This window comes from Nymphalis io, chromosome 27 (genome assembly GCF_905147045.1).
Source record: "Nymphalis io chromosome 27, ilAglIoxx1.1, whole genome shotgun sequence".
In the NCBI taxonomy this organism is placed as follows: Eukaryota; Metazoa; Arthropoda; class Insecta; order Lepidoptera; family Nymphalidae; genus Nymphalis; species Nymphalis io.
In genome coordinates, this window is record NC_065914.1 from 175,252 (window position 1) to 202,765 (window position 27,514).

A 27,514-nucleotide genomic window follows, 5' to 3' on the forward strand; every position below is an offset into this window, starting at 1 on the left:
AAAAGACAAGTATCTACTGCTGCTTTAAGCTTTAAGGTCTTATATCCCTCTATGAAGGTTAGGAGCTGTCTCAGGTTACTGCATTACCCTCGTGGTTAGAAGCGCGTTATTATATAGATTACTAACCCTGTAATATTTTAAGGGCTTAAATGAAATGTTTTTACGGAAGGACAGACAAAACAAAATTACTTATTTTTGAGACAGAAATCTTCGCAGTTTTACACAGAACACCTCACCAAAACTCATACACAATCGAATGATTAGTTCAAGAACGTTTACATAACGACAAACATACTTACAAACATTCCTTTTCATTTATTAATATGCTTAATGTTATTATGTATATTAGTAGTTTTATTCAAAACATAGAGCCGAGATGGCCCAGTGGTAACAACGCGTGAATCTTAACCGATGATCGTGGGTTCAAACCCGGCCAAGCACCACTGAATTTTCATGTGCTTAATTTGTGATTATAATTCATCTCTTGCTTTACGGTGAAGGAAAACATCGTGAGGAAATCTGCATGTGTCTGATTACACTGAAATTCTGCCACATGTGTATTCCACCAACCGGCATCGGAGCAGCGTTGTGGAATAAGCTGCAAACCTTCTCCTCAAAAAGAGGAGAGGAGAACTTTAGCCCAGTAGTGGGACATTCACAGGCTGTTACGGATTCAAAGCATGCTAATTTTATTTTTATCGCGTCAGTGAACTCTATTTAAATTTATTTATAATAAGAAAATTCACGATTGTCACGTTAAGAATCTAAATTTAAAGAGGGTGACACTGCGAAGTACATCTATTTATATAATAATAGTTTTCGCCCGCAGCTTGACCCATGTTTGAGGGACTGAGACAGATGTATGTCCTTTGTCCTTTTCTGTTACAATGTCAACATATTTTGGTCATGATAATCGGTCGAGAAGTTAAAACGTAAAAGCGTAACAAAGAAACAAACACACTTTCACATTCACAATATTAGTAAGGATTCTTTTGACCCTGTTGGTCTAGAAGTGATATATAAGGCCGCTGATCTCGAGGTCCTCAGTTCAATCCCCGGGTGGGGCTTTTTTTTTTTTTTTTTATATCGCCGGGAGGGCAAATGACTCTACTCCACCTGATGGTAAGTGGTAGTAGAGTCGAAACGCGACGACGGCCAGTACAGACGGGAAAAACGTTCTGCACTAGCCGCCTTCGCCCTGCCGGCCCGCAAGATGCCTCTTCACGCCTCGTTTGAAGGAACCCGGGTTGTAAGAGGAGGGGAATACGTGAGCTGGTAAGGAATTCCATTTTTTGGAAGTGCGACAAAGAAAGGAGTTGCCAAATTTCTTTGTTCGCGATGGAATTGATGTCACAGTTAGGCGGTGACATCGAGAACCAGCTCGCGTGGACTTAAGAAGGAAGGGGGAAGCAGGAAAGATAAGCTGATAGAAAGTTATTGGGTTTTTCTTTTGAAAATTCTCAATAGCAGCTCGGAGTTTGGATGTTAGATGTGTGTTCATACCCGTGCCTCGGAAAGCACGTAAAGCCGTTGGTCAAGCGCTTGGACTCCCTTCGGTTGTTGTTGTATTGTTGAAACGTAAGCAATGAAGTTCTGAACAAAAATATCATCTATACTTAATATTATAAATGCGAAAGTAACTGTATGTCTGTTACGCTTTCACGGCTTAACCACCCCCCTATAACACGCGTGCCAAACTGCGAGTGTTAACTAGTATTCTAAAAGCAAAACAAAAATAAGCTTAAAAAACATAACTAAATCTAAAAGTATAAGTAAGACATTCTAAAATAATTGTCTAACCATAAATCAATAAAATAACAAATAAAAAGCAAAAATCCACGCGAGTCTTGGTTCCAAAATGTCTTATACCATTCTAATCGCGCGCGGATTATACATATTTCTTCCATTTGCTTAATATTTAAATTTCATTATTGACGGGCCGGTTGGCGTGGTTGGTAGACACTTACCTTTCACGCCGAAGGTTGTTGGTTCGATTCCCACCAGGACAGATATTCGTGTGCATGAACATGTCTGTTTGTCCCTAGTCTGGGTGTAATTATCTATATAAGTATGTATTTACAAAAGAAAAGTAGTATATGTAGTAAATCAGTTGTCTGATTTCCGTAGTACGAGCTCTGCGTAGTTTGGGATCAGATGGCCGTGTGAATAATGTCCCAGGATATTATTATTATTCGAACAATAATGAGTAATCTAATTTTTCAGACAAAAATGGACTCGTTCTTCAGCCTCTTCGATCCGTCAGATGGCAATACGAACAGACAGAATAATAACAAAAAACATAAAAACGATCAAGAGAACGGCAGGAAGAACCCAGACGCACCCAAGGGTATGTACAAACCTTTGTATATATGTAATAAGTTTATTTATTGAAATAAAAACTAAAGTCGTTGCTCTGTTAAGCGAAATTTATTCTTTTATGTCATATCACAAATTACTTCTGCAAACAAAGTATGAGTACAAATTATAATTATTTACTAACCCGTAAAAAGAAACAACATTAAAAGCTATTGCTTCAAATATTTTTTTACAATCTGAATTGTTTCTTTTTTTAAAAAAACGTCGTTAACTTTTTATTATATTAAGCCAGTGTGAATTTCTCTAATTATAGAATGACACATGACATAATGCAAAGTGTTGCCACAATAGATAATACTTGGACGTATTAAGTCGAAGTTAATGCACGTGCAATTTAAATTTAATGAAGAGCCCAAAGAGCTTCATTTACATATATATAACATACTGACATATAAACGCACAGCCCAAACTACTGCGACATGAAAATTTGCATACGGGTTCCTTTTACGCAATAGGTTAGCACTTAGGAAGGATTTTTGAAAATTTAACCCTGCAGAAGGAACTCGGGCAGGAAGAACAGAAGGAAGAAGAACAAAGTATCGCCAGCGAAGGACGTCCTAACAACAGCATGGCAGAGTTCATCACAAGAAGTACCGGAACTGTTGAATAATCAATCGTCGATACCAAAGATCTGTGACGAGAAAATCGGAAAGAACGTCAACGATTTGAAATCGGAAGACGATTTTAAGAAGACGAAGAGGAAACCGACCAATGATGATGAGGATGCAACGAGAAGTGGGACAAAGTTTGCCGATAGAGTGTACGCCGTCATCGATAAGTTGGAGAAGGTCAGGATAAAGGACGATATGTATTTAGCTGGTGATTTCAATTCCGAGGACTTGGAGAGTGACTTTTTCTACAGCTCTGATGATATGGAAGACTTCTACGATGATACGTAAGTGATGTTTTTTGTTAATTAAAAAAAAGTATTATAATTTATATGTTGTAAAGTAGTAAAGTAAAGTAACAGCCTGTGTATGTCCCACTGCTGGGCTAAGATCTCCTCTCCTTTTTTGAAGAGAAGGTATGGAGCTTGTTCCACCACGCTGCTCCAATGCGGGTTGGTGGAATACACATGTGGTAAAATTTCAGTGAAATTAGACACATGCAGGTTTCCTCACGATGTTTTCCTTCACCGTAAAGCACGAGATGAATTATAATGACAAATTAAGCACATGAAAATTCAGTGGTGCTTGCCCGGGCTTGAACCCACGATCATCGTTCAAGATTCACGCGTTCTTACCACTAGACCATCTCATCTCTTATGTGTTGTAATTTTGGGTAATTATACGTTTTTTCTTAAGGCTTTGCTTGCTTTCCACGGTATGGAAGAGCAAGAAACAATAACATATCTATTCGCTTCACCCGGGATTTCAATCAAGGCTTTATATTTAAGCTCATTAACTAACATCTAGATTAAAAGAGTCAATTAGTTTCAGAGATGTAGAATTAGGATTACAGTGTTAATGTACCAGAAGACCATAAACAGTGAGTCGGTCTCACCGAACGATTAGATTAAGAGAGTCAATTAGTTTCAGTTAGGATTACAGTGTTAATGTACCAGGAGATCATAAACAGTGAGTCGGTCTCACCCAACGATTAGATTAAAAGAGTCAATTAGTTTCAGTTAAGATTACAGTGTTAATGTACCAGGAGATCATAAACAGTGAGTCGGTCTCGCCGAACGATTAGATTAAAAGAGTCAATTAGTTTCAGTTAGGATTACAGTGTTAATGTATCAGGAGATCGTAAACAGTGAGTCGGTCTCACCGAACGATTAGATTAAAAGAGTCAATTAGTTTCAGTTAGGATTACAGTGTTAATGTACCAGGAGATCATAAACAGTGAGTCGGTCTCACCGAACGATTAGATTAAAAGAGTTAATTTTGACGAGACGTTGGGCACGGTTAGTAGATACTTGCCTTTTCACGCCGAAGGTTGTGGGTTCGATTCCCACCAAGGACAGACATTTGTGTGCATGAACATATCTGTTTGTCCTGAGCTGGGTGTAATTTTCTGTATAAGTATGTATTTACAAAAGAAAAGTAGTATATGTAGTATATCAGTTGTCAGGTTTCCATAGCACGAGTTTTGTACAAGCTTAATTTGGGATTAGATGGCCGTGTGTGAAAAATGTCCCAGGATATTATTATTATTAGTTTCAAAGATTTAGAATTAGGATTACGTTGTTAATGTACCAGGAGAACATAAACAGTGAGTCGGTCTCACCGAACGATTAGATTAAAAAAGTCAATTAGTTTCAGTTAGGATTACAGTGTTAATGTACCAGGAGTGCATAAACAGTGAGTCGGTCTCACCGAACGATTAGGTTAAAAGAATCAATTAGTTTCAGTTAGGATTAGAGTGTTAATGTACCAGGAGATCATAAACAGTGAGTCGGTCTCACCGAACGATTAGATTAAAAGAGTTAATTTTGACAAGACGTTTGGCGCGGTTGGTAGATACTTGCCTTTTCACGCCGAAGGTTGTGGGTTCGATTCCCACCCAGGACAGACATTTGTGTGCATGAACATGTCTGTTTGTCCTGAGTCTGGGTGTAATTTTCTGTATAAGTAAGTATTTACAAAAGAAAAGTGGTATATGTAGTATATCAGTTGTCTGGTTTCCATAGCACGAGTTTTGTACAAGCTTAATTTGGGATCAGATGGCCGTGTGTGAAAAATGTCCCAGGATATTATTATTATTAGTTTCAAAGATTTAGAATTAGGATTACGATGTTAATGTACCAGGAGATCATAAACAGTGAGTCGGTCTCACCGAACGATTAGATTAAAAGAGTCAATTAGTTTCAGTTAGGATGACAGTGTTAATGTACCAGGAGATCATAAACAGTGAGACGGTCTCACCGAACGATTAGATTAAAAGAGTCAATTAGTTTCAGATAGGATTACAGTGTTAATGTACCAGGAGATCATAAACAGTGAATCGGTCTCACCGAACGATTAGATTAAAAGAGTCAATTAGTTTCAGTTAGGATTACAGTGTTAATGTACCAGGAGATCATAAACAGTGAGTCCGTCTCACCGAACGCGGATGGCATTAATCGAAATAAGATCAATGTTAAATATATTCGATTTGGCCCTCAGAACATCCGACGCCGACGATTCCGGCGACGAGTGCTACGGGAGTCTACCCCCGGAGCCTCGTTTCGGGAACGTCGAGTACAAACTGCAGCTGGTCTCGCCGTGCGAGCGACGCTTCCAGCACCTGGTGACGCAAGTGAATAATAAATAATATTAAATATATAACATTATATATAACTTAGGTAGCTAACTGGGTAGGTATCACCCACTCACAAGCTTAGCTTCACAAGCCTTTATTTAAACCCGAAGTGTTTCTGGGTGAACTCTTATGTATGACCTTAAAACGAGTTCCATACTATTGGTAATGGTAATAGTATTGTCTATAGCTACGCCAACCACCCTTGCTAGATACTTGCCTTTCACGCCAAAGGTTGCGGGTTCGGTTCCCACTCAGGACAGACAATTGTGTGCATTAACATGTCTGTTTTTCCTGAGTCTGTGTGTAATTGTCTATACAACAGTATATCAGTTGTCTGGTTGCCATAGTACAAGCTCTGCTTAGTTTCGGATCAGATATATATATATAGTTGAACGCAAATCACAGTAGTGTCGGCCAGCAGGGTGGCCGTGTTCCCGGTGAGCTGCGTGCGCGGCGCCGGCCCAACGCGCTGCACGCGTGCCTGCTGGCGCACCGCGACCTGCAGCGCCCCGAGGACGTGAGTGAACCATATGTTGCGCAGTTGACTAATATCCTTTTTATTAAATTATAAATGTTATAATTTATGTCACTTTACAGGAGGCGTGCGAGTTTCAAGTAGACGAAATTTTCCACGTAGGGGACTCGACAGGGCCCATTGTGGGAGGACTGCTCGCACGAGGGCGACTCTACGAGGGCGACGAACTTATCATAGGTGCGTTTTTTTTTTTTTTTATATTCGCCGGGAGGGCAAATGACTCTACTCCACCTGATGGTAAGTGTTAGTAGAGTCCAAACGCGACGACGGCCAGTACAGACGGGAAAAACGTTCTGCACTAGCCGCCTTCGCCTTGCCGGCCCGCAAGATGCCTCTTCACAACTCGTTTGAAGGAACCCGGGTTGTAAGAGGAGGGGAACACGTGAGCTGGTAAGGAATTCCATTTTTTGGAAGTGCGACAAAGAAAGGAGTTGCCAAATTTCTTTGTTCGCGATGGAATTGATGTCACAGTTAGGCGGTGACATCGAGAACCAGCTCGCGTGTACTTAAGAAGGAAGGGGGAAGCAGGAATTAGAGAGAATAATTCCTGAGAGCACTCGCCGTGATACAGTCGATAGAAAGCGCTCAGTGCTGCTATCTCACGACGCAATTGTAAAGGTTCAAGGGTGTTTGTGACCTTTACGTCGCCAATAATGCGTACGGCACGTCGCTGCAACCGGTCCAAGGCCTCAAGTAGGTACTTAGCGGAGCCATCCCAAAGGTGCGAGCAATATTCCACGCAAGACCGTACCTGTGTTTTGTACAGCAGGCACAGTTGTTATGGCGTGAAAAAGCGCCGCACCTTGTTCAGAACTCCGAGTTTCCGTGAAGCTGTTTTTATAACAGCCTCGATGTAATCCCTTGGACTAAGGTCGCAGCGGTCGTCAATCCCCAGCATGGCGATTTTGCTTTGCATCACCAGCGGAGTACCATAGAGGGAGGGAAGAGGGGAAAATGTTGACTTTTTCGCCGTGAGAGCGCATACCTGTGTTTTCTTGGCATTAAACTCAACAAGATTATCAGAGCCCCATTTGGCGATGAGCTCTAACGTCCTATCGAGTTCAATGACAAGATCCTTCCGCCTCTCCTCAATTTCCGCTCGCCCAGCCACTGCGCGTCCGTGGTATCCACCATGCACTGTACTATAATAATAATAGCAATGTATGTTACATTGCTATGCAGACGGTAGTACCAATTCCCAAGAGAGAGCATATCATTGATATGCAAAAGAAAGAGTGTGGGAGATAGCACAGATCCCTGGGGGACCCCAGCATTCACTACATAGAATTGTGAAGCGCAACCATCAACTAAAACACAAAGGCTACGCTTGTGTAGGAAGCTGGCAATCCAGGGGCATAGCTGAGCAGGCAGACCATATGCCGGCAGCTTGGAGAGAAGACTTCTGTGCCAGACCCTGTCGAAAGCCTTGGAGATATCGAGGCAACCAACGATTCTCCATGCTTGTCGATAGATTCACCCCAGAGGTGCGTTACGTACGCTAGAAGATCACCTGTGGACCGTTTTGGTCGAAACCCGTATTGACGATCATTAATTAAAGAGTGATCTTCTAGGTAATGGATCAGTTGGTTGTTTAAAATCCGTTCAATCACCTTACAAAGTACTGAGGTGATAGCTATTGGCCGATAATTTGCCGGGTCAGACCGATCCCCTTTTTTGGGAACCGCTTGCACATTAGCTCTTCTCCAAGCCTCCGGCACACTTCCCGAAGAGAGAGAAAGTTGGAACAGGCGCGTTAACACAGGAGACAGCTCCGCTGCGCACTTCTTCAGCACTATGGCTGGTATTCCATCGGGACCGCTAGCTTTCCGTACATCAAGTGATTGCAGCTCCGCACGCACATCACGTTGCCTGATTTTAATGTCAGGCATCGTATGGCCACATGCAGGTATTGTAGGTGGCAGTGCACTACAATCATCGATGACGGAATTGTCGGCAAAGAGTTTAGCCAGGAGATCAGCTTGCTCTTGCGGACTGTGAGCTAGCGATCCGTCCGGATTTCTGAGCGGTGGCAGCGAAGGTTGGCAGAAATTGTTTTGCACAGACTTGGTCAGACGCCAGAAGCTACGGGAGCCCCTAGGATGCGAAACGAGGTCATGACCAATCTGTACAATGCGCTGTGCATCCGCTCTCGTGTATGCCTTTCTACAGGACTTGGAAGTTTTATTATAGTTTGCTTTCAGTGAGTCAATGTTAGATGCCCCGCTAATGCAGCCGTTGATCCACTTGCGATATGCCGCCTGCTTAGATGATACAGCATCGGCACATTCACGAGTGAACCAACGGTTACGCGTACTCCTACTGACGAGATTTGAGCTAGGAATGTAGTATTCCATTCCCAGCATGATCTCGCCAGCAACAGCAGCGGCACTAGCCGTCGGGTCATTCCCACTGAAGCAACGTTCCTTCCTAGGGACCGACGCATAGTAATCGCGCATACCGTCCCAATCCGCCGACTTATAGTGCCAAACGCGACGTTTGTATACCGCTAGTGGCGGCAGCTTGGCCTGTGGCACTCTGGTAGAAATAAGGCTGTGATCCGAAGAGCCAAGAGGAGCCTGAACCACAACCTGATATTCCACCGGGTGAGAAGTCAGCAGAAGGTCCAGTAGAGAAGGTGCTTGCCCATCAATGTCTGGGATCCTGGTGGGTGATCAACCAGATGGGTCAAGTCATGTGTGAGAGCAAAAGCATGAGCAGTCCTTCCAGCATGGTCAGTTTTGAGGGATTTCAACCAGGATTCGTGGTGAGCATTAAAATCCCCCAAAAACACCAATTCCGCGTTAGGAAATTGCTCTTGCGCAGCATCTGCCACCCGACTAAGATGGTCAAATAATCGGCTTGTCTCCAAGTCACCATTGTGGGATCTGTAGAGGCACACGTGGACTCGGCTCTGACGAACCAGGTCCACACGCACCACCAACATGGAGAAGGAGGGGTCCTCCAAGCAGCGCAGTCGGTGACAGCAAACATCCGTCCTGACGAACAAGCATACTGCGGCTTTCGCTTTGAAGGATTCTTCAAGCGTGTAGCCGGGATAATTAAGGTAGCTGGTATCGGCAGGACGGAGTATTTGTGTCTCCGTGAGAAACAACATTGCTGGCCGTGCTGTCTCGAGATGGTGGTGGACAGTGTTGAGGTTAGCGTGGAGTCCTCGGATGTTAGAGAACTCGACCTCAAACAGCGTGGGTATGGTGGGGGTGTGCACCGCTGAACGACCGTTATTTCTTATTTGCGCTACCATTGGAAAAATTAGGAAAAGAGACGTGAGGCGAGCGACGTATTGCCACGATAGGGATGGGCAAAGTATGGAGGCGTGTTTTCCCAAATGTTTGCCAAAAAGGAAAATATACTGATCGCACGCGGATTATACATATTTCTTCCATTTGTTTAATATTTAAATTTCATTATTGACGGGCCGGTTGGCGTGGTTGGTAGACACTTACCTTTCACGCCGAAGGTTGTTGGTTCGATTCCCACCAGGACAGATATTCGTGTGCATGAACATGTCTGTTTGTCCCTAGTCTGGGTGTAATTATCTATATAAGTGTGTATTTACAAAAGAAAAGTAGTATATGTAGTATATCAGTTGTCTGATTTCCGTAGTACGAGCTCTGCTTAGTTTGGGATCAGATGGCCGTGTGTGAATAATGTCCCAGGATATTATTATTATTCGAACAATAATGGGTAATCTAATTTTTCAGACAAAAATGGACTCGTTCTTCAGCCTCTTCGATCCGTCAGATGGCAATACGAACTGACAGAATAATAAGAAAAAACATAAAAACGATCAAGAGAACGGCAGGAAGAACCCAGACGCACCCAAGGGTATGTACAAACCTTTGTATATATGTAATAAGTTTATTTATTGAAATAAAAACTAAACTCGTTGCTCTGTTAAGCGAAATTTATTCTTTTTTATATCATATCACAAATTACTTCTGCAAACAAAGTATGAGTACAAATTATAATTATTTACTAACCCGTAAAAAGAAACAACATTAAAAGCTATTGCTTCAAATATTTTTTTACAATCTGAATTGTTTCTTTTTTTAAAAAAACGTCGTTAACTTTTTATTATATTAAGCCAGTGTGAATTTCTCTAATTATAGAATGACACATGACATAATGCAAAGTGTTGCCACAATAGATAATACTTGGACGTATTAAGTCGAAGTTAATGCACGTGCAATTTAAATTTAATGAAGAGCCCAAAGAGCTTCATTTACATATATATAACATACTGGCATATAAACGCACAGCCCAAGCTACTGCGACATGAAAATTTGCATACGGGTTCCTTTTACGCAATAGGTTAGCACTTAGGAAGGATTTTTGAAAATTTAACCCTTCAGAAGGAACTCGGGCAGGAAGAACAGAAGGAAGAAGAACAAAGTATCGCCGGCGAAGGACGTCCTAACGACAGCATGGCAGAGTTCATCACAAGAAGTACCGGAACCGTTGAATAATCAATCGTCGATACCAAAGGTCTGTGACGAGAAAATCGGAAAGAACGTCAACGATTTGAAGTCGGAAGACGATTTTAAGAAGACGAAGAGGAAACCGACCAATGATGATGAGGATGCAACGAGAAGTGGGACAAAGTTTGCCGATAGAGTGTACGCCGTCATCGATAAGTTGGAGAAGGTCAGGATAAAGGACGATATGTATTTAGCTGGTGATTTAAATTCCGAGGACTTGGAGAGTGACTTTTTCTACAGCTCTGATGATATGGAAGACTTCTGCGATGATACGTAAGTGATGTTTTTTGTTAATTAAAAAAAAGTATTATAATTTATGTGTTGTAAAGTAGTAAAGTAAAGTAACAGCCTGTGTATGTCCCACTGCTGGGCTAAGATCTCCTCTCCCTTTTTGAAGAGAAGGTATGGAGCTTGTTCCACCACGCTGCTCCAATGCGGGTTGGTGGAATACACATATGGCAAAATTTTAGTGAAATTAGACACATGCAGGTTTCCTCACGATGTTTTCCTTCACCGTAAAGCACGAGATGAATTATAATGACAAATTAAGCACATGAAAATTCAGTGGTGCTTGCCCGGGCTTGAACCCACGATCATCGTTCAAGATTCACGCGTTCTTACCACTAGACCATCTCATCTCTTATGTGTTGTAATTTTGGGTAATTATACGTTTTTTCTTAAGGCTTTGCTTGCTTTCCACGGTATGGAAGAGCAAGAAACAATAACATATCTATTTGCTTCACCCGGAATTTCAATCAAGGCTTTATATTTAAGCTCATTAACTAACATCTAGACTAAAAGAGTCAATTAGTTTCAGAGATGTAGAATTAGGATTACAGTGTTAATGTACCAGGAAATCATAAACAGTGAGTCGGTCTCACCGAACGATTACATTAAAAGAGTCAATTAGTTTCAGTTAGGATTACAATGTTAATGTACAAGGAGATCATAAACAGTGAGTCGGTCTCACCGAACGATTAGATTAAAAGAGTCAATTAGTTTCAGTTAGGATTACAGTGTTAATGTACCAGGAGATCATAAACAGTGAGTCGGTCTCAACGAATGATTAGATTAAAAGAGTCAATTAGTTTCAGTTAGGATTACAGTGTTAATGTACCAGGAGATCATAAACAGTGAGTCGGTCTCACCAAACGATTAGGTTAAAATAGTCAATTAGTTTCAGTGAGGATTAGAGTGTTAATGTACCAGGAGATCATAAACAGTGAGTCGGTCTCACCGAACGATTAGATTAAAAGAGTTAATTTTGACAAGACGTTTGGCGCGGTTGGTAGATACTTGCCTTTTCACGCCGAAGGTTGTTGGTTCGATTCCCACCCAGGACAGACATTTGTGTGCATGAACATGTCTGTTTGTCCTGAGTCTGGGTGTAATTTTCTGTATAAGTATGTATTTACAAAAGAAAAGTAGTATATGTAGTATATCAGTTGTCTGGTTTCCATAGCACGAGTTTTGTACAAGCTTAATTTGGGATCAGATGGCCGTGTGTGAAAAATGTCCCAGGATATTATTATTATTAGTTTCAAAGATTTAGAATTAGGATTACGTTGTAATGTACCAGGAGAACATAAACAGTGAGACGTTTTTAACCGAACGATTAGATTAAAAGAGTCAATTAGTTTCAGTAAGAATTACAGTGTTAATGTACCAGGAGATCATAAAAAGTGAGTCGGTCTCACCGAACGATTAGATTAAAAGAGTCAATTAGGATGACAGTGTTAATTTACCAGGAGATCATAAACAGTGGGACGGTCTCACCGAACGATTAGATTAAAAGAGTCAATTAGTTTCAGTTAGGATTACAGTGTTAATGTACCAGGAGATCATAAACAGTGAGTCGGTCTCACCGAACGATTAGATTAAAAGAGTCAATTAGTTTCAGTTAGGATTACAGTGTTAATGTACCAGGAGATCATAAACAGTGAGTCGGTCTCACCCAACGATTAGATTAAAAGAGTTAATTTTGACAAGACGTTGGGCGCGGTTAGTAGATACTTACCTTTTCACGCCGAAGGTTGTGGGTTCGATTCCCACCCAGGACAGACATTTGTGTTCATGAACATATCTGTTTGTCCTGAGCTGGGTGTAATTTTCTGTAAAAGTATGTATTTACAAAAGAAAAGCAGTATATGTAGTATATCAGTTGTCAGGTTTCCATAGCACGAGTTTTGTACAAGCTTAATTTGGGATTAGATGGCCGTGTGTGAAAAATGTCCCAGGATATTATTATTATTAGCCACCAACCTCGGGAACTAAGATGCTATGTCCCCCGTGCCTGTATTTACACTGGCTCACTCACCCTTCAAACCGGAACACAACAATACCGAGTGCCGCTGGTCTGCGGTAGAATATCTGACGAGGCACCCCCTCGTACCCGGACGGGCTCACACAAAGCTCTCCCACCAGTAAAAATATATCGTATTGTCACCCCAACACCTCAACACGTGCCCCCCCCCCCGCAGCTGAAGTGGCGGCTACGCTCGGGTGGCGGCGCGGCGGTGTGGCGGCGGTCGTGGGCGCGCGGGCCCGCCGCGTGGCGCCCGCGCGCGCCGTCGCCGAGGTGTACATCCGCAAGGTGGGCACGCCTGGAACTGGTACACCGAGGGGCCGCGAGGCCGCGATCGAGACGGAGATGGTTTGTCGATGTGTGCTTATAACGTTGCCATAGTACCCGCGTTCCCTGTTTTGGGAGATTTTCGGGACTTAATTAACACTAAATAGGGTTATTAAATTTTACTTTTTAATGTTTATTATACATTTTTTTTAATTATAATATTTTTTGTTTTCCTCCTACACCCGAAAACCGTTGCATTGTTTGTTTTTGTTTCCGTTATCAATAGTACTTCGGCATCTTTATATGGTACTGGATTAGCGTTCTCCTCATAAAGAATGGTTGCCACATTTATTTCTATGTTACCCTCTTGACTCGGAATCTAATAATATTATAAATTCATGAAGAATGTTAAATCATGTTGTCGTTAGAAAACTATAAATAGGATAACGAATAAATTAAAATAACATATATACATACAGGGTTACAGGGTAATATGTCACGATCCTTTTAAAGGGTTATAGTTCAGGACAATAGCTATCAAATGACCCCCAAAATGCTTATGCAAAAGTGTATCGTTTTCGAGTTATTAATTTTTTAATATTTTTTTTATTTAAAGGATGTTTAAGATTCTAAAATTCAATAAAAAAAAAACAACGTATTTTCCCTATTTTTTTTTTATATTTCTTGCTAGGGTACATCCTAGTTAATAATAACCAGTTATAAAACAAAAACAATCTTCAAGCATTTTTAAATTACAGATCCAAAACTGTACAACTTTTTGATTTTTAATTTTGATTCTTTAAGTTACTCGCAATTTTTTTGTAAAAATCACTATGGCTCTTATCGTGCGGATCATTTTAAAAACATCTGGGTTTCCTTAGCTATCCATCGGTACATAAAAAGTACAGTAACAATCATAAACTCAGGAGAAAATTAGATAACAAAGAGACCAGGTAGGAAATTCTAAGAAATGCTATTGTTAAGAAATTAAATCTGGATCAAAGACAAAAAGACCTCAATGCTAAGTAGTTAAAGATTATTTTTAATAGGGGTAATAGGTAAAAAAGGAGAGATAAACCAGAGCTGTTTGTGGAATACTATTATCAATTCCTTTGAATTTACCGTCATTTTTTCTAATTTCCTTTTATCTCATTTCTTTTAGGAATAAGAGTAATAAAACCTTGTCGGGGTACATAATACTCACTGTACTTGCACTGCTCGTATAGTGTAGACGCGCTTTAGTGAATATTGATCTCTTAAATTTTTGAAAAAAACCGCTTCGTTTACTGGACTCTGTTTCTTACAACTTCGTGACTCGGCTAGCTAAAAGGAATTTGTGATTTGTGTTTATGATAACTTGGCGCGTAAAAAGGACTATTATGGCTGCAGAACAAAATTCTTCTCATCGTCCGTACTCTAATGAGGAATACGCTGACATCTTATTTTGCTATGGATATTGTAACGGTGACGCCGCAGCTGCTCGTCGTGAGTATAATCGTCGATTTCCGGATCGCCGCACACCTGACAATAGTGTCTTTATTGGTGTGTATCGTCGAATTAGAGAAACTGGTCGCGTGCAAAGGAGACAATCTGATTCCGGACGCCCTCGTGTCCGTTCTCCAGATGAAGAAGATGTAATTATTCGTCATTTTCGAGAGGACCCTACAGTTTCCACCAATATTGTGGCAAACCGACTGGGCGTATCTCAATGGAGAGTCTGGTTTACTGTCCACGCGGCTGGATTGTATCCACGAAATAGGGGATCTCATTTTGAACACGAATTATGAATAATAAACAGTGTAATTTCGAAAGTATGGAGTAACTAAAAAGATTAAGTATTTTGTTTTTGATTTAAATTCAAAATTGCAATGACAGCTTAAACTTACTAATAATGATAATATTAATAATTTTAATTGATATTACTAATAAAATAAAAAAAATAATAATGATAATAATGACAGCGCGAACTTATCATAGGTGCGTTTTTTTTTTTATATTCGCCGGGAGGGCAAATGACTCTACTCCACCTGATGGTAAGTGGTAGTAGAGTCCAAACGCGACAACGGCCAGTACAGACGGGAAAAACGTTCTGCACTAGCCATCTTCGCCTTGCCGGCCCGCAAGATGCCTCTTCACGCCTCGTTTGAAGGAACCCGGGTTGTAAGAGGAGGGGAACACGTGAGCTGGTAAGGAATTCCATTCTTTGGTAGTGCGACAAAGAAAGGAGTTGCCAAATTTCTTTGTGCGCGATGGAATTGATGTCACAGTTAGGCGGTGACATCGAGAACCAGCTCGCGTGGACTTAAGAAGGAAGGGGGAAGCAGGAATTAGAGAGAATAATTCCTCAGAGCACTCGCCGTGATACAGTCGATAGAAAGCGCTCAGTGCTGCTATCTCACGACGCAATTGTAAAGGTTCAAGGGTGTTTGTGACCTTTACGTCGCCAATAATGCGTACGGCACGTCGCTGCAACCGCTCCAAGGCCTCAAGTAGGTACTTAGCGGAGCCATCCCAAAGGTGCGAGCAATATTCCACGCAAGACCGTACCTGTGTTTTGTACAGCAGGCACAGTTGCTGTGGCGTGAAAAAGCGCCGCACCTTGTTCAGAACTCCGAGTTTCCGTGAAGCTGTTTTTATAACAGCCTCGATGTAATCCCTTGGACTAAGGTCGCAGCGAACGTCAATCCCCAGCATGGCGATTTTGCTTTGCATCACCAGCGGAGTACCACAGAGGGAGGGAAGAGGGGAAAATGTTGACTTTTTCGCCGTGAGAGCGCATACCTGTGTTTTCTTGGCATTAAACTCAACAAGATTATCAGAGCCCCATTTGGCGATGAGTTCTAACGTCCTATCGAGTTCAATGACAAGATTCTCCCGCCTCTCCTCAGTTTCCGCCCGCCCAGCCACTGCGCGTCCGTGGTATCCACCATGCACTGTACTATCGTCTGCATAGCAATGTATGTTCCCAAGGGAGAGCATATCATTGATATGCAAAAGAAAGAGTGTGGGAGATTGCACAGATCCCTGGGGGACCCCAGCATTCACTACATAGAATTGTGAAGCGCAACCATCTACTAAAACACGAAGGCTACGCTTGTGTAGGAAGCTGGCAATCCAGGTGCATAGCTGAGCAGGCAGACCATATGCCGGTAGCTTGGAGAGAAGACTTCTGTGCCAGACCCTGTCGAATGCCTTGGAGATATCGAGGCTGACAGCCAACGATTCTCCATGCTTGTCGATAGCTTCACCCCAGAGGTGCGTTACGTACGCTAGAAGATCACCTGTGGACCGTTTTGGTCGAAACCCGTACTGACGATCATTAATCAGACAGTGATCTTCTAGGTAATGGATCAGTTGGTTGTTTAAAATCCGTTCCATCACCTTACAAAGTACTGAGGTGATAGCTATTGGCCGATAATTTGCCGGGTCAGACCGATCCCCTTTTTTGGGAACCGCTTGAACATTAGCTCTTCTCCAAGTCTCCGGCACACTTCCCGAAGAGAGAGAAAGTTGGAACAGGCGCGTTAACACAGGAGACCGCTCCGCTGCGCACTTCTTCAGCACTATGGCTGGTATTCCATCGGGACCGCTAGCTTTCCGTACATCAAGTGATTGCAGCTCCGCACGCACATCACGTTGCCTGATTTTAATGTCAGGCATCGTATGGTCACATGCAGGTATTGTAGGTGGCAGTGCACTACAATCATCGATGACGGAATTGTCGGCAAAGAGTTTAGCCAGGAGATCAGCTTGCTCTTGCGGACTGTGAGCTAGCGATCCGTCCGGATTTCTGAGCGGTGGCAGCGAAGGTTGGCAGAAATTGTTTTGCACAGACTTGGTCAGACGCCAGAAGCTACGGGAGCCCCTAGGATGCGAAACGAGGTCATGACCAATCTGTACAATGCGCTGTGCATCCGCTCTCGTGTATGCCTTTCTACAGGACTTGGAATTTTTATTATAGTTTGCTTTCAGTGAGTCAATGTTAGATGCCCCGCTAATACAGCCGTTGATCCACTTGCGATATGCCGCCTGCTTAGATGATACAGCATCGGCACATTCACGAGTGAACCAACGATTACGCGTACTCCTACTGACGAGATCTGAGCTAGGAATGTAGTATTCCATTCCCAGCATGATCTCGCCAGCAACAGCAGCGGCACTAGCTGTCGGGTCATTCCCACTGAAGCAACGTTCCTTCCAAGGGACCGACGCATAGTAATCGCGCATACCGTCCCAATCCGCCGACTTATAGTGCCAAACGCGACGTTTGCATACCGCTAGTAGCGGCAGCTTGGCCTGTGGCACTCTGGTAGAAATAAGGCTGTGATCCGAAGAGCCAAGAGGAGCCTAAACCACAACCTGATATTCCACCGGGTGAGAAGTCAGCAGAAGGTCCAGTAGAGAAGGTGCTTGCCCATCAATGTCTGGGATCCTGGTGGGCTGATCAACCAGTTGGGTCAAGTCATGTGTGAGAGCAAAAGCATGAGCAGTCCTTCCAGCATGGTCAGTTTTGAGGGATTTCAACCAGGATTCGTGGTGAGCATTAAAATCCCCCAAAAACACCAATTCCGCGTTAGGAAATTGCTCTTGCGCAGCATCTGCCACCCGACTAAGATGGTCAAATAATCGGCTTGTCTCCAAGTCACCAATGTGGGATCTGTAGAGGCACACGTAGACTCGACTCTGACGAACCAGGTCCACACGCACCACCAACATGGAGAAGGAGGGGTCCTCCAAGCAGCGCAGTCGGTGACAGCAAACATCCGTCCTGACGAACAAGCATACTGCGGCTTTCGCTTTGAAGGATTCTTCAAGCGTGTAGCCGGGATAATTAAGGTAGCTGGTATCGGCAGGACGGAGTATTTGTGTCTCCGTGAGAAACAACATTGCTGGCCGTGCTGTCTCGAGATGGTGGTGGACAGCGTTGAGGTTAGTGTGGAGTCCTCGGATGTTAGAGAACTCGACCTCAAACAGCGAGGGTATGGTGGGGGTGTGCACCGCTGTACGACCGTTATTTCTTTTTTGTTGCGCCATTAGGGAAAAATGAAATGGAAAAGAGACGTGAAGCGAGCGATGTATTGCCACGATAGGGATGGGCAAAGTGTGGAGGCGTGTTTCCCCAAGTGGTTGCCAAAAGGAAAAATACACTGACCCGCCGGACGGAAGGGCCCCCGAACCCCCCCGGAAGTGGCCGCCGGGACCCCACCTACCGGTCACCAACCGGCACGACGGTCCACCCCGAGATTATGCGTGGCCTGGTGGGGCAGCCTCACGAGCTGGTTAGGTACGCTCGGGACCCTGTACTATGCCACGGGCGGCCAGCGGAACAGCCGTTTCTTCGGGTCTCCCTGACCGGCAGGTCAATACAGTTTCCCCCGGCATTGGTTGAACAGCCGTCTCCAATTGGACCAACACCCATCGCGGCAATACTCGCTCGGGCTCTGGCTGTACGTTGGCTGACCTCGAAACGCGGCTGCAAGCCACTTCACGAGTTTTTCACCATGCGTACGGTGGTAACAAGCCAGGCGGATGTTAGCATCCTACCACCAGATGAGCAGATGGTCGCTTAGATATCCCTTAGTCGCCTCTTACGACACCCATGGGAAAGAGAGGGGCAGTGAAATGTATTCTTTCTCCGTCTCTGCACGGATAAAATGTGTATTCCACCAACCCGCCTTTAGCCCAGCAGTGGGACATTCACAGGCTGTTACGGATACGAACGGTTTAGACAACTGCACGGGACTAATAATGGTACTTGTGTGTGCGTGCAAGCACAGACAGTCTCTATTCCCACACACTCTTAATCCTATTGAGAACCGAGATGGTAGTGAATATAATGTGTAAATCGTTACCAATGATAGCGTGTTAAAACCCAGATTAGCACCACTAAATTGGAACAGCGTATTGGAATAAGCTCCTCATCAAAGGGAGAATAGGGATTAGCCAAGCAGTGGGACATAGACATTTACATAATCCCAGGGTGAAAATTAGAGAGTTCAGGCGCAAACAATGTCTTTACACGCTTCCAAATCTCACTTCTAGTGTACAACTTACTTTTACTTTTTTTTTCTATTTACTTATTATTCCTACTCCACTTGTGATTTGGAGCTCTAACTTGCAGCTTCAATGCGGGTTGATGGATATACATAGCAATACTTCATCCCATAAAAGCAGATCTCCTGACAATGTGCCCATTAATTAAGCACATCAAAGCGCAGTGGTGTTTGCCCGGGCTTTGCAAGTGGGTGCGGGATTGTTCTTAATTTAAATAAACGTCAAAATAATCATTAGCGCACCTGAGCATCGAAGCCGAGTATCTCGTGGCTGAGCGAGGACGTCCTACCACTTTTCACTTCGTGCAAATGCCTGAACATGTTCAGGCGAGCGCTCCCTCTATCGTTATCGAGTTCACCTGTAGAAAAGAAAAACTATTGTATTGCGCACTACAAACAGCTCACATACCATCAACCAATGACGTCATTACAATTTCAAGATCAAATTTTATACTGCCATTGTAATTACAACTAAGTTTCTTGACCATAAAATATTTATCTGAGGATAAAATAAATGATATTACAATATAATATTAACAAAGTCGGTTTTTGTCCCGACTGAGTAGGTATCATTTAATTTGTTTAAAAATGTAATAGCATTTTTACCCACAGCTGGGATAAGGCGTCATCTCCTTATTACGAGTACACACGTATAGGATCTCTACATGATAATCGAATCAAAAACTTCTGGATACGAAGCCTTATAAATATTTTTTTTATAGAATAGGAAGGCGGACGAGCATATGGGCCACCTGATGGTAAGTGGTCACCAACGCCCATAGACATTGGCATTGCAATAAATGTTAACCATCGCTTACATCGCCAATGCGCCACCAACCTTGGGAACTAAGATGTTATGTCCCTTGTGCCTGTAATTAAATACTGAATATTTAATTTAGTTACTAGAACTCACGACTTCAACAAGATAATAACGAACGTACCTTGAGTGAGAACGCCTATGAACGTCGACTTGCCCGCCTCGTTCGCCCCCATCACCGCGACCCGCAGCTCGACGCTCTGCTGCGTGTCCGCCAGCTGCGAACCGAGTACGTACTGTAGCGTAGACAGGTTTAGACAGAGATAGAATTATCAAATCTTTTGACCCTTATCGTGTAACCAGTTTTGGTGTTTGTTGAAACTTGACAGTTGGTGCGTTCATTGTGTTTGTTCGGTTAAGTTAGTTATGCTATTTGTCGGTAGATGGCGTTAACCAAAAGAGTCTCAATTCTGAATCGCGCTGGCCAGAACCCAAGATAAAACCATAAAGTGTTTAAAAATGTTTTATTTTATTGTCTTTCAATACAATATATATTTCAAGGTGTGTTTTAATTTATCGTGTTAAGTAGTAAATTATATTTTAATTGTTTTAAGTGAACAGTTTGGTCCTTCGAGCCGGATTTAAAGTGCGTACGTAAGTTTAAATTAACAGATGTGAACTTAGAAAATATTTGAAGTGTCAGGACTTAGAATAAAATTTTGTAAAGTGGACTTCAATATAGACTTAGAAAATTCCGTTTAATAAAACTAAACACTTAGAAAAAACAAGTAAATGGGACAGCAAAATTCGATCAATAAAACACTTAGAAAAATTTAGTGAATTTCGGACTTGTAAATTTCTTGTAAAAATTTCACACTGTTTATGATCTCCTGGTACATTAACACTGTAATCCTATCTAAAACTAATTGACTCTTTTAATCTTATCGTTCGGTGAGACCGACTCACTGTTTATGATCTCCTGGTACATTAACACTGTAATCCTAACTGGAACTAATTGACTCTTTTAATTTAATCGTTCGGTGAGACCGACTCACTGTTTATTGACTCCTGGTACATTAACACTGTAATCCTAACTGAAACTAATTGACTCTTTTAATCTAATCGTTCGGTGAGACCGCCTCACTGTTTATGATCTCCTGGTACATTAACACTGTAATCCTAACTGAAACTAATTGACTCTTTTAATCTAATCGTTCGGTGAGACCGCCTCACTGTTTATGATCTCCTGGTACATTAACACTGTAATCCTAACTGAAACTAATTGACTCTTTTAATCTAATCGTTCGGTGAGACCGCCTCACTGTTTATGATCTCCTGGTACATTAACACTGTAATCCTAACTGGAACTATTGACTCTTTTAATTTAATCGGTCGGTGAGACCGACTCACTGTTTATGATCTCCTGATTTAACACTGTAATCATAACTGAAACTAATTGACTCTTTTAATCTAATCGTTCGGTGAGACCTTCTCACTGTTTATGATCTCCTGGTACATTAACACTGTAATCATAACTGGAACTAATTGACTCTTTTAATCTAATCGTTCGGTGAGACCGTCTCACTGTTTATGATCTTCTGGTACATTAACACTGTAATCCTAACTGAAACTAATTGACTTGGGAATCGAACCCACGACTTTTGGCATGAAAGGCAAGTAACTACCAACCACGCCTACCGGCTCGTCAAACAATCAATACGTTGTGCCTACGTATTAACTTTTATTAATGTAAGCAAAAATCACTGTCCATAATGGCACCTAGAAACAAGTCGATATTCGATATGCTACATTGTCAAGTAATACATTATTATATGTTCTGTCGCCAGTCGCCATTCTAACATCGCACTGTAATATCGTCGTAACAATTAAATATTGTAAATTATATTACATACATATATCTATACTCAATTGCCTTTCATTACATCATCCACAAGACATTTAAGGCAAAACGTCAATACTATCGAAAAATCATTGATTATCGATAGTCCAAAACTATCGATTTTATCGATAATGGACTATCGACATGCAACACTACCCGGTATTACTTATACCTAAAATGAAAGTCATATAATGTATTACATTCATATAATCAGGGTAATGTCGTCAACTACGGTTGTTCCGAGCTGATGACAGCGGAGCGCATCGGAGAGAGGAGCGCCAAGCTGGTGTCTTTCCTGGACCTGGCGGGCCACAGCAAGTACCAACGTACCACGCTCCACGGGCTCACGGGTTACTCCCCGCACTACGCCATGCTCGTTGTAAGTATGTTTATTTATTACTAGTTCCCATACGTGTGGGGGGGGGGCTCAGATTTTAGGTATCCTAAGTCTTTTTCTATAGCCCTGATAACGTGTTTTCAAATTATTATTAGGTAAGGATTTTTTTGGAGTCCTGACATATCAAACCAAAAGTTAATTTTCATTTTATTGAATAAATATCTTATCTTATTAATACATTTTTACAAACAGCTCAAAATCAAAATAATTTATTCAGGTAATAATATATAAACCTAACACCGGCTCAAACTGTAGATCCTACTAAAAATAATCGGCAAAAAACTAAACTCTTTTGCTACAATTAAACTATGTAAGAGTTTAAACACAATTTTTTATCATATTTATAAACCCTTATCGAGCAATACGTCTTATTAATGAAAGTTTTTTAAGAGAGAGAGTTGGTTCCTCCTAACTGGCCTAGGCCAGTCTGGGTACGGGCTGCGGGGTTGCCCCCTAACCTGTCGTGTCTTTAATTTTTGGCCCGAGGGGCCAGGGTCTCAGCGACACAGTGGCTGTAAGTTTTTTAATTCAGCTACAAGATAATATTATAGATGGCACTGTAGTCATATTATCAACTTATACTATAAAGTTTTTTTTTATTTCTAGATTTCGGCAACAGCCGGTATAACTCGCATCACAGAAGAACACATCGGTCTTCTGCTGGCTTTGGACATGCCGTTCTTCGCAGTCATCAACAAGTGTGAACTGGTTAGCAACATCAACGCTGTTGTAGCGAGGCTGGCTCAATTGTTGGAACCCGCTAATAAGGTCAGTGATTATATTTTAAATAGCATCTATAAAGACTAGCTTATAAACTAGGTTATTATTTCTTACATCCATGCTTATGGGTGATGGTGACCACTTACCATCAGGTGGCCCAATTGCCCGTGCACACACATATAACATAAAGAGAACCCGGGGGGGGGGGAAAGTTTAACAGACAAACAGATATATTTACTTTCCCATTTATAATATTAGTATATATTGTAATTGGAAACATGCAGGTTTCCTCGCGATGTTCTTCAAGGAGCACGAGATGATAAATCAGGGATGCTGTATAATTTATAGATTTATTTAAATTTAAAGTAATGGTATATATTGGTATTATTACAGAAACCGCTGTTAATAACTGACGAGAATATGGCAAGGAACTGCGTTGCGCCGCAAAAGTCGATACTGGACACCATAGACAATCTAGACGAGGAAATCAAAAAGGATGAGGAGTGAGTAGCTTCACAAGCCTTTATTTAAACCCGAAGTGTTTCTGGGTGAACTCTTATGTATGACCTTAAAACGAGTTCCATACTATTGGTAATGGTAATAGTATTGTCTATAGCTACGCCAACCACCCTTGCTAGATACTTGCCTTTCACGCCAAAGGTTGTGGTTCGGTTCCCACTCAGGACAGACAATTGTGTGCATTAACATGTCTGTTTTTCCTGAGTCTGTGTGTAATTGTCTATACAATAGTATATCAGTTGTCTGGTTGCCATAGTACAAGCTCTGCTTAGTTTCGGATCAGATATATATATATAGTTGAACGCAAATCACAGTAGTGTCGGCCGGCAGGGTGGCCGTGTTCCCGGTGAGCTGCGTGCGCGGCGCCGGCCTCAACGCGCTGCACGCGTGCCTGCTGGCGCGCCGCGACCTGCAGCGCCCCGAGGACGTGAGTGAACCATATGTTGCGCAGTTGACTAGTATCCTTTTTATTAAATTATAAATGTTATAATTCATGTCACTTTACAGGAGGCGTGCGAGTTTCAAATAGACGAAATTTTCCACGTAGGGGACTCGACGGGGCCCGTCGTGGGGGGACTGCTCGCGCGAGGGCGACTCTACGAGGGCGACGAACTTATCATAGGTGCGTTGCGTTCTGTTAGTTGTGAGATGAATAGAGCGACGTATATTTAACACCGCCCCCCCCCCAGGACCTCTGGAGTCCGGCGAGTTCGCGGAGTTATCCGTGCTCACGATATACCGCAACCGCGTCCTGTGCGGCAGCGTGCGCGCGGGACAGTCGGCATCGCCGGGCCTGGGGCGCTTCCCGCCGGGACTGCGGCAGGGCATGGTGCTGCTGGCGCGGCCGGGGGGCTACGCCGCGGGACACGAGGGGCCCACCTTCGGAGGCTGTCCGCGCGGGACTTGCAGAGAACGACAGGTGGGTCGCTAATTCAAACCTTATTACTAAATAAAAACTTACATGTATTTAAGACAGAATATATATATATATATATATATACCCGCCGCATATATATATATATATATGCGGCCAGTAGTGCTATTCTAGAATTTTAGATTCATCACTCTCCGGTGAAATGTTGACATGATGATGATGAGAGAGAGAATGTTCTTACAGAGTAGCCATACTGGTTGTAGCTTTATATTTAAAATTATATTATACAAACGATTTAAAAAGGCTTTTTTGAATAACGTTTCTACCGCCATGGCAATACTTAGTATTATTGTGTGCTAGTTTGAAAGATGAGTTAGACAGTGTAACTATAGGCACAAGAGACTTAATATCTTAATTCCCAAGGTTTATGGCGCATTCCGATGTTAGGGGTGGTTAATAGACTGTGACAAAGTCTATGGGTAGTGACGACCACTTACCATAAGGTGGTCATTTGCCAGCGTACCTATACGAAATTAAAAAAGTGATATATTTTTTTATTTTCAAAATTCATTGTTACAGTTATCAGAACTAGTCCACTCGTTGCAAGCTTCGGAGAAGAATCGAAAGAACGCGAGGAGACAGAACAAGAATATCCTCCAGGACATCGCCAACGTGAAGAACAGCCTCACGAAGACATCGGACACGAAGTGCACGAACGTGTACGTGTCGGACGACGGGAGCAAGTACAGCGACGCGCACGTGTCGAGCGACACGCAGGACAAGTGCGTGTGTGACGACCTGGTGTTCCTCGAAGACCCAAACGACGCTAGAGGCTGTATATACTTTCAGGTGAGCAGAAAACTCTACTCGTTTTTAAAAGATTAGCAAACCTTAGATATGCGATTCCATGCGATTCGCTACCAGCTCTGCTGTATTGTACAATACAAACACTTCTCGATCAATATATCTCTATATACAACACGACACTGTTACACTTAACTACTTGTATACACTTTAGTTTTACTTACAAAGTTCCGATAACAACTTCACAGATAACCAAAACGCTAAATTTTTCGCGAATCCATAGTCAATACCAAAGAATATTAAGATTTCGACCAAATTTCAAAGTCAAAGTTGCTTATATACTCTACTTGCTATTGGAATCGACTATAGATTTGTATGTGTTTGCACAGCACATTGTGTCTGTGTGTTTTTTTTATCCGTAACAGCATGTGAATGTCCTACTGCTGGGCTAAAGGCCTCCTCTCCCTTTTTTGAGCAGAAGGCTTGGAGCTTATTCCACCACGCTGCTCCAGTGCGGTTTGGTGGAATACACATGTGGCAGAATTTCAGTGAAATTAGACACATGCAGGTTTCCTCACGATGTTTTCCTTCATCGTAAAGTACGAGATGAATTATAATCACAGATTAAGCACATGAAAATTCAGTGGTGCCTGGACCATCTCGGCTGTTTTTTTATATGCTAGCAATATTAGCACAGACTGTGCAATATAATATGTAATGCGGTCATTAATTAAATTTGATTGAATATAACAGGCATCCGTGCATGTCCTGAGACACTCCACGGCCATCTACCCAGGGTTCCAGTGCTCTGTGCATGTCGGGAACGTGCATCAGACGGCCATTATCGAGGTAACGAATACATACATCAAACTCACTTTGCGGAGTGGAATTAAATAGTTTAATTTTGGTATAGTTGGTGGTGTTGCGTAAAATACTTAAGTATGATAATGATATTTATTTTTTTATGTTATATTCCTGTTTAGCGGTAGAATATCTGAAGAGTGGGTGGTACCTACCCAGGCGGGTTTGCACAATGCCCTTACCACCAGTTACCACACACACTTATAATATATTCTGCCGCCAAATAGCAATAGCATTGTTGTTGGTGAGTAAAACAGTGTAACTGCAGGCACGAGGGACATAACATCTTAGTTCCCAAGGTGGTGACGCATTGGTGATGTAAGCGATGGTTAATATTTATTGCGGTGTCAATGTCTATGGGCGGTGGTGACCACCTACCATCGGGCTGCTCATCGCATTGCTGACCACGGGTATATTTTTCGCTTTAGGGTATAATGTCTCCGAACAACGTGCTGAGGGCGGGCGAGGGGGCCTCCGTGCTGTTCAGGTTCGCCCGCTGTCCGGAGTACCTCGTGTGGGGCCGCCGGCTGCTGTTCACGGCGGGGCTGGGGACCAGGTACCGCTCAACGAACCCAACGATAACTTCTAATTACAGTTGAATTGTTGAGCCAATAAAGTATATCGTCAGCTCAGTGTTGGTATCCGAGATTGCTAGCTCTACTGACTTTCACACATTTAATTTATAAGTGTTCGGTGAAGGAAATCCATGCATCGAAGCAGGTTGTGGAATAAGCTCAAACCTTCTCTAAACTTTCATATATTTAACACTACCGGACAAATTTTTAATAAACCATCATATGTGATCGAGCAAATTTTCACTCATAACTCATTTTTATTCAGTCAGTTAATTAATCAGTGTCAGAGTTTTTATTACGTATATAACATACATGCAAAACGTCTATGCTTATGTATAAATAATATTGCAATATATAAAGGCTTATATATGAAAATATAATATGGAACTAATGGCTTCTTATGTATGTACACACATACATCCAATTTCTAGTTAATATTAAATAATTATATGACTAGATTTATGGAATAACGTACATACACAATGGATATTACATCTTGGTTCCCAATGTTGGTGGCACATTGACAATATAAATGATGGTTAATATTTCTTAAAACGCCAATGACGCGGTGGAGAATCACCACCAAAATTACATTACCTTCCTATTCGAAATTAAAAAAGAGAAACAGAAATCGCAACAGTAAAAGGTTATAAGTCTTTATATTTGAAAATATGTACATTCAAAAACATTAAATTCTTAGTTATACCATGTTTGCCTATCTACCCTTCCGTGACGCCACGGTGACAGGACTGTGATAATCTTATCGTATGTTAAATTGTTACAATAATAACTTATTTAGAAGTTAGTTGACTTAAAATTTCAAATAAAC

General features: G+C 42.2%; 1 protein-coding gene across 1 annotated transcript in view; it reads left to right on the forward strand.

Annotated features, from left to right (window-relative positions):
- Positions 1-27,514, forward strand: part of LOC126778703 (GTP-binding protein 2-like) — a 459,746-nt gene that overhangs the window by 73,221 nt on the left and 359,011 nt on the right. Inside the window, exon 5 of the mRNA XM_050502321.1 lies at positions 5,484-5,616. Coding sequence (XP_050358278.1) covers positions 5,484-5,616 — 133 coding nt within the window. The remainder of the gene's footprint in view (positions 1-5,483; positions 5,617-27,514) is intronic.